The sequence below is a fragment of the Microtus ochrogaster genome, unplaced genomic scaffold (genome assembly GCF_000317375.1).
Source record: "Microtus ochrogaster isolate Prairie Vole_2 unplaced genomic scaffold, MicOch1.0 UNK8, whole genome shotgun sequence".
NCBI lineage: Eukaryota > Metazoa > Chordata > Mammalia > Rodentia > Cricetidae > Microtus > Microtus ochrogaster.
In genome coordinates this window covers 10,349,784-10,364,268 of record NW_004949106.1, presented here as the reverse complement: position 1 = coordinate 10,364,268, position 14,485 = coordinate 10,349,784, and the positions used below count along the sequence as shown (strand labels likewise).

Below are 14,485 nucleotides of genomic sequence, written 5' to 3'. Positions count from 1 at the left end.
CCACCACCTCCAAACCCTTATTTTTGTCAAAATAAGCCTCCTTCCTGTCTTCTAATCATGGGGGACATAAGCACTCAAGAGTGTGAAAGGGGAAAAGGAATCTAAATATACGACTGCTCCTTAAAAAGATTTAACCTAACACTTCCTAAGTCTTCCACCTCTGCCCACATCAACACACTTCCAACTCTATCTGGTGCTGACAGTTTCTGTGTGTTCTGAATCGTATGATTTATTCACACCAGTTGACGAGTTTCATTGCGTCCCTCACTGCTGGTTTTGCCACTGCTTCTTAAGAGTTCATTATTCAACTTCTCTATTTCCCAAGGTTTCTATCCCAGTGTCCAAAAAATAAAAATAAAAATAAAAGAGGGGAGCCACGTTGGGTGGGTATGCCTATAATCTCAGTACGTGAAAAAAAAAAAAATCACTGCAAGTTTGAGACCAGGCTAAGCAAGACCCTGTCTCAAAAAACCCAAACACAAAACAAAAAAACCAAACATCCTTCCCTGTAATTTCGATGACATTTCAGAAAGCAGTAAAATTAGAAGCAGGTTTTCCATTTACCATCAACCTAGAAGGCTCTTTCAGATTAACCTGGGGTTTTGTTTTTAAGGACAAACTCTGAGCTCCTCCGGAGTTCATGATCAACTTGTTCTTCACGACTGTTGCACACGTTTGTTCTAGCCTGCTTCGGTAACCCTGAAAACGTCCCGAGGGTAACAGCTCAAAGCAAGTGATGAGTGTCGATTTTATCTCTAGCATTTTTTTTTTTTTTTCTGGAAGGATAAGGGAGGACCGAAGCCTGGCTCCGCCTCAACGTCCACAGCCAGCAGATGGAGAAAACAGCTACCAACCCGGTAGATGCAAGGTGACAACCGAATGCTGACCCTTAAATACGGTTGACGGGGTACCGGTTCCAAACGTCGTTGATCAGCAAGGGGGAGAGTTGGGGGGGAGGGGCTCCTGATACTCCGAGGCAGCGTTTTTTCTGGTCCTACCTTCCACTCAGCCGTCAAAACACCCGGGCCACCTGACTTCCAGTTTAAAAAAAAAAAAAAAAATAAGTATTGTCTGTTACGTCTGCAGCAAATACGTCGGCTGTCACCGGTCGAACAAAACTGGGAGTCGACTCAACAAACGAGAAAGAAAAAAATAATAATAATAATAATCCAAACCCGAGGTCAGGGGTCGACGGGAATCGTCGTGGATTCGCTCAACGGACGTGAAGCCCCGGGCCGGGCAGGCATCCTCCCGCGGGAGCCCCTCACGGCTGGCGGGGAGGCTCGGCTCCGGTCACCCGCGGCAGCCCACGGACGGACGAGTCTCAGCGGCCCGGCCCCCCGCCTGCCCGCCGCCGCCGTACCCACCCCGTGTCCGCCCTCCCGGGGCTGCTGCCCGACGGCGGCCGGCTTCCTCCGACGCCTCGGGCGGCCCCCGACGGACAGTCCCCGAGGCGCAGCCCGCCCGGCGCGGCCCCGCTGCTCCCGCTTCCCGCCGCCGCCGCCGCGCTTACCAGCGAACGCACGAGACACCGCCGGACGCCAACCGCCCTCACTCTCTTCGGGGAGCGAACTAACACGCTCGAAGCGACCGCCTCGCCACCCGCCCCCGTCAGCGCGGCCCGCTCCTGCGCACGCGCACGCAGGCTCCGCCCTCCCCGGCTCGTGGGACGCGCGCGCGGCACGCCGGGAAGGAGAGTTTTCTTCTTCGCCGGAGCTCGGCCCCGCCTCCTGCAGGCGGGGAGCTGGGAGCGGGAGTTCAGGGCGCGGGTGTAGCCGAGCAGCGCGGGAAAGCCGCTAGCGTCGCCGTCTCAGCTTCTTCCGGTCCGTTCATCCTTTGGTTAGACGTGGTGTCAGCCCGGACCTAGCCCTTTACCCTCGCCCCGCCGTGGATTCCTTATCCGCTTGGCCTTCAGGCGCGTCCACCCCGCTGCCGCATGCGCACAGGACAGCCATGCATGCGACCCCAGACAAAATCGTGCACTTAAAACATATTTCCTAATTAATTTATTATTGGTGTTATTACTGCGACTTGCTTTTCTTTTTGCAGCTTGTCTGCGTGGTTCAATGTGAGCTTTGTAGATGGAAAAGTCAAAACAGTGTCAAAAGATTGGATGCCTCTCACCTGTGCCAGGCTAGGCTAAGGCTCCCCCCCCCCCAACACTGACTGCCTAAACTGGTCACCCAAAGGCTGTGTTGCTACCACCTTTGTGCCTTCACAGCAGCTGGATGATCCTGAGGCTTTAGGACCGACCACCCAGTACCTCCGCACTTCCTTCAGAGACTCCTCACCCTAACCTGTTCCAACTCATCAGATTGCACCTTTTACTTAGGTCTTCACTCACGTCTTTTTCTGTCTTTTTTTCTTTTTTCAGTTTAAACTTCCTTGATGAAAAGATAGTTTAGTGGTGTCAGTGTGTGTGTGTGTGTGTGTGTGTGTGTGTGTGTGTGTGTGTGTGTGTGTGTGTAATTTGACCGAAACTCCTGGTATAGGATAATGCCAGGCAAATGTTTCCTGAATGAATCCCCCCCAGGCACAGTGATTTTAGTACCTAGGTTAATCCCAACTTAGAGAATAAGACCACTACCACAATTTGAGCCTAATTTGAGGCAAGCTTGGTTTTTATTAGGGTGCACCCACGAGCTGGCCAGTGAGTAGTTTTACAGAGGGGAGACAATGGAGCAATATGGAAATTAAAAAAAAAATACAAGAAACAAAATGAAAAAAAAAAAACATTTAAAAATATCACGTGATCACCAAGTGATTAGGAGGGGTCAGGGAGGGTCAGGGTCCCTCAAAAACATATCAAGGTCATAGGGTGGAGAAGGTCAGGTTCCAGGAACAGGCTACTCAACTCTCACAGTAAAAAGAAACTTACTTTAAAAAAATACAGCATAATGGCTCCTGCCTTTAAAATGGAGTCAGACAGGTTCCCCACCGGCCCTCTCTCCTGGCACAGAACATACTAAGAAGCAATTGGCTGAAATTGCTTATCACAAGGGCTTTCTCAAGTTAGAGTCTTAATACTTTCAGTTAACACTTCCTTGTCGTCTGCTAATCTCTCTTCCTTCCTTCCCTCCATCCAATCCTTTCCTTCCTCCCCCTGCCCCAAAGCCTCTCTCCTCACTTCTTTGGGTTGTGGGGGATGGAACCCCAGGCCTTGTCCATGCAGACATGCCACCACTAAGCTACATTGCTAGTTCATGTCTGCTACTCTAGCTATGCTTTATTGGCTTTCTGTGTCTGCCCTGAGTTTCAATTCAAGTACACAATTTGGTGATGTCCGGTAACTATACAGTCATTTGCAGCCGTCCATCAAGTTCTAAGCACATATCATTTCTAGAAGAAACTTGCCACTCCCCTTTCCTACCTTGGACACCAGAGAACCCCTAACATGATTTGTGTGTATAGACTTACCTTTTCTGGATGTAAAGTTCATGTAAATCGAGTCATGGAATGAGATCTTTCATCTGTCATCTTGTCTGTAGCGTGTGCAAGGGTACTCTGCTTCTTTCTACCAACTTATCACTGAATCCCAAGCAACAGCTGTATGGATCGATTTACCAGTCCATGGACATGTGGAGTATTGTGAACCATATTGGTGCAGTGTTCAGAGGCTGTGTTGAGAGAAGCAGAGCAAGACTTTAAGACGTCAGGCTGCAGGCTAGGAAGCTGGAGGGAGGGTTCCCAAGGCAAGAAATGTTAGGAAGGCAGCATTAGAAGAAAAAAGGCAAGTGCCCCACCCGTTAAACATTAGCCCAGGAAAACTGATCTCAAACTGCGACTTCCAGAATTGTAAGAACACATGTACGTTGTTTTAGATGACTAAGTATGTGATAGTTTTTTTTTCTCTTCACAGAATAGGAAACTAATATAAAACCTTATTTATGGAACAAAATTTGAGTTCTGCATGTACTGGAATATATATTTTCTTGAAATTATTCTTATCTTAGAAGCTTTACAAACATGGGTAGTGGGCCAGATTTGCTCTGTGGGTAGTTTAAAATGTTCTAAGTCAAAGCCAGGCATGGTGGTCCACTCCTTTAATCCCAGCACTCAGGGGGCAGAGACAGATAGATCTCTATGAGTTTGAAGTCATTTTGCTATACATAGTGAGTTCCAAGCCAACCATGATTACCTACTAAGACCATGTCTTAAAAAAAGAAAAGAACTTAAAGCAAATTAAATAACCACATGGTATAAAAGTCTCAAGAAGTAAAACATGAGAAAAAAAATTGAATGTCTAAATCACTTACTGTACCAATTAGTTCAGCATCACCAAAGAAATAATGATCATGGCTTTTTACACTGCTTCAAAATTAAAATGCTATTACTGTAGTTCATGAAAAATGAATGCAACAAAACCAGAAAAATAGAATATGAGGGCTGGAGAGATGGCTCAGTGGTTAAGAGCACTGACTGCTCTTCCAAAGGACCTGGGTTCAATTCCCAGCACCCACATGGCGGCTCACAACTGTCTAAAGATCCAGTTGCAGGGGATCTGACACCTTCACACCAATGCACATAAAAAAGTTAAATAAACCATAAAAATATTTAAAAAATATTAAAAAAATATGAACAGTTCCAATAGATACCTGAAAAAAATTGCTATTTAAAGTTCTTCTGGTTGATAAACTTTAATAAATTAGTAAATTTTTAATTTTTTTAGCAGTGGCTTATCATAATTTATAGCAACAGTCAATATCCAATGTAGTAATAAGAGCGGTGGACTGTGTCCCGCCACGCGGCTAGCTTTACCCGAAATAATTACATGGACACTGTATTCTTTTAAACACTGCTTGGCCCTTTAGCTCTAGCCCTTACTGGCTAATTCTGATATCCCAATCAACTCATCTCTAATAATCTGTGAGCACTGGTCTTAGTGAGCACCGGTCTTACCGGGAAGATTCTAGCCTACGTCCATCCTGGGTAGGAGCTTCATTGCGTGTGCCTCAGTGAGCAGAGTTCTCCCGTCCGCCCTGGAGATGGGAGCATGTCGTCTCTCTGGAGCATCTGCTCCTGAGAGGAGAGCTGTCGAGTCTGAGTTCACTTCTTCTTCCTCCCAGCATTCTGTTCTGTTTACTCCTCCCACCTAATGTTCTAACCTATGAGACCAAGCAGTTTCTTTATTGCTTAAACCGATGAAATCAACAGATTGATATATGACACTCCCACATCAATCCAATTAGCATATTTAGACTAGTGCTAAGTAGACTCTACTAGACATTCCTGTGATACCACTTTTAGCCACAACCCATACTTAATTATTTTTTATTTATTTTTTAAAAAAGATTTATTTAGCCAGGCAGTGGTGGCGCACGCCTGTAATCCCAGCACTTGGGAGGCAGAGGCAGGCGGATCTCTGTGAGTTCGAGGCCACCAAGTCTCATTACAGATGGCTGTGAGCTACCATGTGGTTGCTGGGAATTGAACTCAGGACCTTTGGAAGAACAAGCAAAGCTCTTAACCACTGAGCCATCTCTCCAGCCCATACTTAATTAGTTTATTGATTTTAAGTTTCCATTCTTTTTCAAGAAGAGACAGAAACTATTCCCTGATCTATCTTTAGAACTTATACACTATCTGAAGACATATTAGGTGCTCAATAAACATACATTTTGAGAATTCCCATTAGTGACGGTTAACTTGGTCGGGCCATTCCCTGGCGTAAGGTCAAGCATTCTGGATATTCTGCCAGGGCAAGTTTTCAATGAGAACAACATTTAAATCAGTAGACTTGGAGATTGATGTGGGTGGGACTTGTCTAATTGGAGGAGAAACGTGTGTGGTGGGCCTAAAGGCATGTACCAGCATGCCTGGCCCCCAGCTGCTACTTTAATTGCCTTTTAAAGTAATTATTCCTTTACCCATTTAAATCTGTTGCCCCTTCCAGGTCCAGGGAAGTCTGTCAGACCCTAAAAAGAATGGTCTCTGTACTCAGGATGCTTAAATCTGGGGGGGAAGGGAGAGTTTACAGGCGACTACGGCAAAGGATGGTGACAGGGGCGTGACATTTCTGAAATGAGCTGGACAAAGAAGAACGGATCCTGGCTTCCACACCAAGGGAAATGCAAATACCAGGGCAGGAAGGAAACAAGCATTGGGTGAACGGTGACAGGGTTCATGTTGGTTGGTGGTTAATAGATCTGACTACAGCTGAGGCAGAGGCCAGATAAAGGCAGCTCTACCATGTTTTATTAGAGTGAGGTTTGGCCGTGACTGAATGAATAGTCATTCCAAGATGAAGCAGTTCAAAAGAGACAGAGTTGTCGGTATTTTAAGAGAGAGTCACACGTCTCCCAGGCCAGCCTGACATGCAACTCAAACTGGTCTGGAACTCATGGCAGTCTCTTGCCTCAGTCTCGGGAGGGCTGGAACTTCAGGCATGAACCACCACAATTAGGTGGGTTTTGTTCTGTTTTTGGAGGTCTGTCTGATTCAGAGCCAGCAGTCAGCAGGCCGGAATCAAGGACCCAGACTTTCCTTCTTCGACTCATAGTTAATAATGGGTACAAAATAGGCCCTTAAAATAAAGGTGGTTTTATTATAAAAATTTAAAAATGTTTTGTAAAAGACAGTCATGGGAACACTGCATTTAAGAAGACACACTCTGAGAACGCAAACAGTCACTGATAGATTTTACACTGTTTTTGGATTAATACTTAAAAATAATCTTCTTTTACAGTTAAGAAGTGTCTTCGGAGCACCATCATTTGAATAGAAGATATTTTGCACATCAGAGTTCATCTTTGGTCTGTAATTAAGAAGAAAAATATAAGAGCTACTAAGAAATCTTAGAATCAAGAATACTCATACCAGACAATTGAAAAAACCAAACAAACAAAAAAAAAAAAACCCAAGTTTTCTTTTAGGTGTCTTAAGGACTCAGGACTATTTCTGGAGGGCCAGAATCACCCACCAGGTACAAATCACACTAGGCTTCATGGGAGTGAGTGATGGAGATCTTCAATACCCAGGGGTCTGTGTCACCGCTACACCTGTGTTACAGATACTGCGTGTGAAGAGATGGCCTAGACAGAGAACGATTCAAACTTCCAATAGTTGGGGGAAGATGATGATCTGGTACCAATTCTAACTAAATCACATAAGAAATAGAAAGGAAATGAAATTGCCTCATCTCATGCAGAGCCAAGAGAAACTGTGTGACATTGAATCCGTTTCATTACCGGCTCTGGTGACTCATACAGCACAGACAGGAGTTAGCATAGATGATGTACCACCGCGGGGCCAGTGAGTTAGTGGCGAGTCATTTCTCAAAATAGACACACAAAACTGCAAAGAACCAGAATTTCTCCTCCTAGATGGCCACGGTGTATATAGAGTCCCACCAGGCCGACAATAGCTACCAAAAGTTTAACGAGCATTCAGAGCTTGTGCATTTTTCACAGGCGGTGAGCAATCACACAGACCGGTTCTTTCACGCCAGTGGAGACAGAAGATTAGTCTTATTACCTTTCTCCTATGGCACGTGCAAGGGAAGAGGTCATCCTCAGACTGTGGCTCTACCCGCTGCATACCCTCTCGGATTTGGGGCTTGTTCACTTGGAGATTGGCATAGCCCTGTTCAACAGCAATGAGAAAAGCATTCCGTAAGCAGCTCTTCAAGTATATTCCCCGAAGGAGACACACAGGAACTTACAAGTAAAGCATTCTTTTAGTGCATATGTAGTTAAGTGTCACCTACAGTGTCCTCCACATCTATCCTAAATGCTCAATACATTCCTGATTGTATAGTGAACACTGGCTGCCCATTCCAAATATACCCCTTATGAGACAACTCTGTGAGTGTCTGTGTGTGTGTGTGTGTGTGTGTGTGTGTGTGTGTGTGTGTGTGTGTGTGTGTGTGTGTGTAATGTGAAGGTCACAGGAGGACATCAAATGTCTCTCTTAGTCTCTCTCCACATTACTTTTAGAGGCAGGGAGGGTCACTGAACCTGGAGCTCACTGATGGACTAGATTGGCTAGCCATGAGCCTCTTCTTGTCTCTGTTTCCCAATGCTGGGAATACAGGTAAGTCCTGCCACAGATAGATCCTCACAGGGCTGCTGGGAGCTATCATTCAGCCCTATCTTGTTTTGTAGTTTTTGAGACAGGATATCACTACAGTTGGCCTATTGATATGTAGATCACACCGGTATCAAACTTGCACCAATCCTCCGTCTTCATTTCCTGAGTGCTAGGAGTACAGGTGTGTGTCACTACATCTAGCATATTCACATATAAAAAAACCACATTGCTTTGTTTTTAATTATGCGTCTGAGTGTGAGTATGTGCATGAATATGAATGCCAGCAGAGGCCAAGGGGTCAGGTGTCCTGAAGCTAAGAGTTACAGGCTGTTATGATCTGTCTGACATGGGTGATGGGTTCTCAGCAAGAACAGTATGTGCTCTTAACTGCTGAGCCATCTCTCCAGCCCGAAATCGCAAATTTGTATGACTAAATATTTCTTTGTAGCTACCTTCTGCTTTAAGTGAAGATAATGTTGCCCAGAAGCCTCCCTAGAAGAACACAGTCCACTTCTTCCTTCCCCACCAAGGCTGCACAAGTCTGAGTCATCAACTTTCTTGATTATACTCTTATTCTGCAACGGGCACTGTGCTAGGCGTGGATGCCACACATTAGCCAAAAAAATGACACAACCCAATGGATCTGTAGATGTTCAGGCTGTAGCCCCCTAGTCTAGCTCACTGGTTTTACTCTCTCTGAATCCCTTGACTATCCTCTAGGGAAGGTTATTAAGATAGACCAGTACAAACCAGAGACAACCCAACTTTCCTCTGTAGCAGAGCCTATGATGTGGTGTTTGATATTTGGACTTCTAAGATAAGAATCTCAATTCAGCTCCACTGTTATTGTTTACTTCCGCGTTCTTTTTTAAGATAAGCCTTTTAAATCATCAGGTTTGTTGCAATAACAATTTATAAACTCCTGGTCCATGAAAATAATTTTCAAGAAAGGGTATGTTATTTGGAGCCAAGATTACACTTTGTACTTTGTTGAATGAAGACCTTTTCATTGTTTTACTGCTTGATTACCTACAGTACCCAGTATTGCCAAGCAGTTCCCCCACGCAAGTACTAAAGAGGTTTGACCCTGCCTAACCCCCAAATTAGATGAGCCTGGGGTTGTTTGAGGGAGTACGGTCAAAGACCCCTTGAACTATCAACCTATCAGGCCATAGGCCTTTTCCTGCTTAAGCTCCACCCCCAAGCCTAGGCCCTTAGGCCTAATATCAAAGCTTTTCGCTTGATGCTGTTACATCGTTAGTATTCAACATTTTTTTTTAATTTTCCCTTACAGTACCTGGAACTCAATCCAATGCCTCATACATAATAGATGTGTACTGTATAGTTAAGCTACACTCCAAGCCTAGATACTTATAGCTTAGTATTTGTGTCTAATTCTTATTAAAGTGGCACACATATGCCTTTATATTAATATACTTTTAGACAATTTTACATGAACTATTGCTTGACTATAACATACCTAACATATCTAGTCACAAGCAATATGAAAGGTGTGTATGTGTGTGTGTGAGTGAGTGAAAATACTAACCTGGAAAAGTTTGAAGTAATAACAGAATATATCATCGCCCATTAGATTATTTCTTGCAAATTCTTGTCCTGCTTTTGCTATCTTCTTTGCCTATGGGAATTAAAAGAACACCCTTTAACGGAGCTGACTCCTTCTCTTGCAGACACATGCAAACAGACCTTCAGACCACACAGGAAGATGAGACAGAAAACTTATCTTTGGGAGTAGCCTTAAGTAGCAAAGGCGCAATTCACAGTGTACGTTTTGTTCAACCCAGAGAGGTTTGCAAGATTTGAAGTTCAAGTTGCCATGTGAGAAGTCTTAGAGATAAGCCTGCCTCGGTAAGAGGCGCTAGACGCCAGCAAAGTAACAGTAACTTATCAAGGACAGAGTTGCGTGTTCTCGCTCCCTTCAGTTTTCAGCAGCCCCTAAGCCTCAAGCTTAGTGGTTACTGACATCTATTGCCAGATGTGTGCTGCTTATGCCCCTATACTATCAATGCCAGAGTTCAGCAGAATGGTCAGCTAATCTAAAGTGGTGTGGTTACGTTCCCCTTGAGGGGACCTGCGGACGACCCCTGGTCAGGCAGCACCCCATGTATAGGTAGAAGCTGTATCTAAACATGAGAGTTCAGGCATGTTTCCAACCCCCCTGTGCTGCAGTTCAAGCCTGCTAAGAGAACGGCCTTTACCTCGGCATCATGATCTTTTGCCCACTTCAGCTTCTCCAGCAGGTCGCTCAGGTTGCTTTTGACCGGAATGTAGTGCTTCCAGGGCTGCAGTTCATTGTAAAAGTGTTCGTAGTAGATGGAGTCCTGCTTTAGAACCACGCTGTCGCCTACCAGGAGGTAGGGCAAGCGGTACGCGGCCACAGTACCGTCGATATTTATTTGATACTTGTGCTGCAAAGCAAGAGCGTATAAGAGACTTCACTCTGTTCCCGTTTCTACTTTTTCCTTCCCCATCCTATGCATCACTTTGCCATCCTCAGACAGACTTTCCCATTAACATTTAATGAGTGTTCTTATCATATACTATGTTGACCTAGAGCGAAAGGTTCATTTGATATGGGCCCAAATTTCCCAAACACGGCTACAGATCTATGTAGCTTTGGGGCCTGTCCTGGAACTAGCTCTTGTAGACCAGGCTGGCCTCGAACTCACAGAGATCCACGTGCCCCTGCCTCCAGAGTGCTGGGACTAAAGGCGTGCGCCACCACCGCCTGGCTATAGCACAGCTACAGATCTAACACTGAAGCAGTTAGCTAATTAATAATATGGACTCCTTGAGGCTATACCATAAGGAAGGGTATTGGTGTGGTTTTTGCAAATACTCTGCTACTTTGTTGATTAACACGTGCATCTACGGCAGCACGTTCTGTGTCACATCAACAGTATTTTTAGAATATGTCAGGGCTACACATATATAGTAAGTGACTTAATAAGTTGTGGGTTCGGGACATCTATGAATAATACTATGCTCAGAACTATGGAAACCAATAGCCCTAGATGTGGAACATTCACCGGGCCAAGAATAAAACCAAGCGATGAAATCCTGCCTCTGGGGCTGGGAGAAGGCTCAGGCTGCAAACTGCTTGTCTTGAAAGCATGAGGACCGGAGGATAACCAGCACCTCTGGACAATAGCTGGGATGGTGGCCCATGCTTGTAATACCGGTGCTAGGGAGGGGGAGACAGGTGGGTCGCTGGAGCCTGCGGGCCTGCCAGTCTAGCTTACTCGACACACTCCGGGCCTAGGAAGAAACCCTGTATAAAAACTCAGGGTGTATAGCTGCTGGGGAATGACATTCAAGATCTTTTGGTATTTTTACAAACAGACACACACACGCACCTATGAACACAGAAACAGGCATGAACACACACACACTCTCCACATCTTCTGAGAAGGGATGCCTAATCATCTCTTTTTTAAAAAATCGTGTCAAGGGGCTGGAGATATGGCTCAGAGGTTAAGAGCACTGCCTGCTCTTCCAGAGGTCCTGAGTTCAATTCCCAGCAACCACATGGTGGCTCACAACCATCTGTAATGAGGTCTGGTGCCCTCTTCTGGCCTTCAGACATACAGACAGACAGAATATTGTATACATAATAAATAAATAAATGTTTAAAAAAATCATTTCAATATACATAGGTGAGAAACACCAGCATAGCATCCACAAAGCAGAAGAGTTCATCAGTCTTGTGTTTTCTCCTACTTTTTTGTTGACTCAAAGAACCTAAGAAACCAACAACAGGGCCTGAGAGTGGAGTGCTACCCACCTTTGAAAAGAAGCTATCAGAAAGAGGGTTACTCCCTGGGAAACACAGGGAATCTACACCCAAGGCACAGAAAACCACCTGCCATCTCCCGAAGGCCCAGAATATGTGGATGGGTTTCACCTGGCTCCCTGTCTTATATCTTCTTGTGATGCTGTCATTTGTGGGAGAAGTATTTCTAAAAGTGACTTTCATACATTTGACCCAATATGCATTTATCTTAAGGGATGGCTGGGAAACAATATAGCTTTTTTTTTTTTTAATATTTATTATGTATACAATATTCTGTCTGTGTATACGCCTGAAGGCCAGAAGAGGGCACCAGACCCCATTACAGATGGTTGTGAGCCACCATGTGTTTGCCGGGAATTGAACTCAGGACCTTTGGAAGAGCAGGCAATGCTCTTAACCTCTGAGCCATCTCTCCAGCCCCACAATATAGCTTTTTGCAGGCTATTAAATTCCACTAATGCTTACTCAGCATCAATGATATGTACTCAGACTCAGGTCCCTTTCCCACGTCTCGGTACGCAAAAAGCATTGTGTTTTGTGACACTTCCTCATCCCCTGGAACTTGTAGACTCTAGTTCCCTTCCCTAAGGTGTCATTTATACATATAAAATTGGAAAGCAGAAAGGGATCCCGCAGACGATGTCATACCTTGAAGAAATCGAAAAACGAAATGTGTTTCACAATGGGCCCATACAGGCTCTCATCATGCTTAAAGAAGAAGAAATTGGTAAAAGCAGCATCGATGAGCTCTGGGTGTTTCCTGCTAAGTTTGACCAGCTCCAGTCTCTCTTTGCGGCTGTCACGGCCCCTCCACACAGCTGTGGCGTTCTTCCTTTCCCAGGGAGGCCCCGTGTTAGCTTGTACCGACATCATGTCCAGACTGACTCTAAAAGACAGGAAGCGGAACACGTCTTCCTCCCAAACTGTCAATTCACGCGAACAGACAGAAAAGGACTCCCTAAAGCGAGCAAACCAAGGCCCGGGGTCAACCCTGACCATGTCTCACCGGCCCATGGTTTCGAGGACAGAATCAGTCAGGTCGTAGGTAGGCATCACGATATCCCTGGAGTCTGTGGAGCCACACCAAGAAAAGATGGGCTGGATGTTTGGATTTGATTTCTTTTTTTCCAAAGGCCAGTCCCCCAGGTTGACAAAAAACTCCACATCTGGCATTCTCACCTGGGGGTGGGGAAAGACAAGAGCTTAGTCACAGTATTTGTATGGCACACGATCACACACTCATCGGTTAACAACAGGAGATGGTGCTTCTCTGTAATCCTCACAGTTGTGAGACAGAGGCGGCCGGAGGAACATGAACTGGAGCCCAGTGTTAATGTGAGGCCAGTCTGGGTTACATAATGAGCTCAGGGCCAGCCTGGGCAAGACTCTGCCTCCAAAAATGGAGAAAGGAAAAGACAGAGGCATTTGCTGCCCATACATATAAGCACATGATGTACATATACAAAAACGTCACAATGAAACCCATCATTTGGTATGTGGATTTAACAAAATTAGTCACTGTACAAATAAAAGGCCAATCTTTCCAACTGTAGGCAAGGACAATGACTTCAGATTAAGTGAACAGAAACTGGTCAGAAAATGGTCATGTGGATAAATAGCTTCAGTTTGCTTTCTGTGGTGTCCAAGTTGGTCAGTAGACTTACTATAAAACCAAGAAGCTGGCAAAGTTAATTTTTCTATTGTTCCAATACTGCCAAGAGACTCTAATGAGATGGGGGGGGGGGATGAGAGAGAGGGAAGGGAGGGAGAGTTGCTGGGAAACACAACACTTAAGGCTGAGACATTTTCTTTCCATGTGGCATTGCTATAGATTGTCTTACCCCCACAAGACATGCTTAAGTCCTAAACCCCAATGCCTTAGAGTGACCTTATTTGGAAATCAGACATTGTTGGTTTAATTAGTTTAGATGAAGCTACACAAGAATGTGTGTGTATGGGGGGGGGGCTGTTGTAGAGGCCCAAAGAGGCCAAAATTCAGAGAGTTAGGAACTTGTTTCAAGTTCATTCAACGTTATTGTGCTTCTAACTCAAACAAAGGTCTCACCTAGTAATAAATCAGAGAGTTCTATCTCAAGGCTGTTGTCAACAGGTGTGGCTACTTGCCAGCCCTTCTGTTCCTGAAGTAGGAAAGTAGTCGGTTCCTACCTAAAACAAAAGTCTAAGGATCCAACAGTTCCCTTAATGGAAATCACTTGGGATTCCACCCAGGGAGTGGTTTGCCTACAGAGTGTTTGGTCTAGTGATGAATGTAGCCTGTGACTTTCAATTTGTATGTTAATACAGTCGTTTGCTTTAGTCCTACCTTTTGGGGTCAGGGCTATATTAGCCAGTTGGAAATCAAAGATGGGTGAATTTTCAGTACTCACTGAGAAATTCCCTCCCGATACTATCCTATATGTTTCTGCGTTTTATCATTTTCGTTCGCGTCTTCATATTCTTTACTATATTTCTAAATTCCCATTCCTCCACTCTGGAGAAAGGTATTTTTGTCGAGGCTGGTTGGCCCCTAACAAACTGTTAAACCAATGCGATTGGCATCTTTGGGAGAGAAGAAGGAAGAGGGATGGGAGGAGATGCAGAGACTCAGATTCTTTTTTTTGGATTTTCAAGACAGGGTTTCTC

The 14,485-nt window shown here is 45.0% G+C and overlaps 2 protein-coding genes across 5 annotated transcripts in view; both read right to left on the bottom strand.

Annotated features, from left to right (window-relative positions):
- Nucleotides 1-1,615, bottom strand: part of Tex30 (testis expressed 30) — a 9,158-nt gene extending 7,543 nt beyond the window's left edge. For all 3 annotated transcript variants that reach the window (XM_013353487.2, XM_005366396.3, XM_013353488.2), the window contains exon 1: nucleotides 1,514-1,615. The gene's annotated coding sequence lies outside the window, so the exon portion shown is untranslated. The remainder of the gene's footprint in view (nucleotides 1-1,513) is intronic.
- Nucleotides 1,616-6,524: 4,909 nt separating this feature from the next.
- The window catches only part of Kdelc1 (KDEL motif containing 1), a 13,891-nt gene continuing 5,930 nt past the window's right edge, over nucleotides 6,525-14,485 (bottom strand). For both annotated transcript variants that reach the window (XM_026788888.1, XM_005366398.2), the window contains 6 exons: nucleotides 12,849-13,021; nucleotides 12,491-12,728; nucleotides 10,248-10,457; nucleotides 9,578-9,667; nucleotides 7,474-7,581; nucleotides 6,525-6,754 (listed from right to left, as the gene is read on the bottom strand). In XM_026788888.1, coding sequence (XP_026644689.1) covers nucleotides 6,737-6,754; nucleotides 7,474-7,581; nucleotides 9,578-9,667; nucleotides 10,248-10,457; nucleotides 12,491-12,728; nucleotides 12,849-13,021 — 837 coding nt within the window. In that variant the 3' untranslated portion in view covers nucleotides 6,525-6,736. The remainder of the gene's footprint in view (nucleotides 6,755-7,473; nucleotides 7,582-9,577; nucleotides 9,668-10,247; nucleotides 10,458-12,490; nucleotides 12,729-12,848; nucleotides 13,022-14,485) is intronic.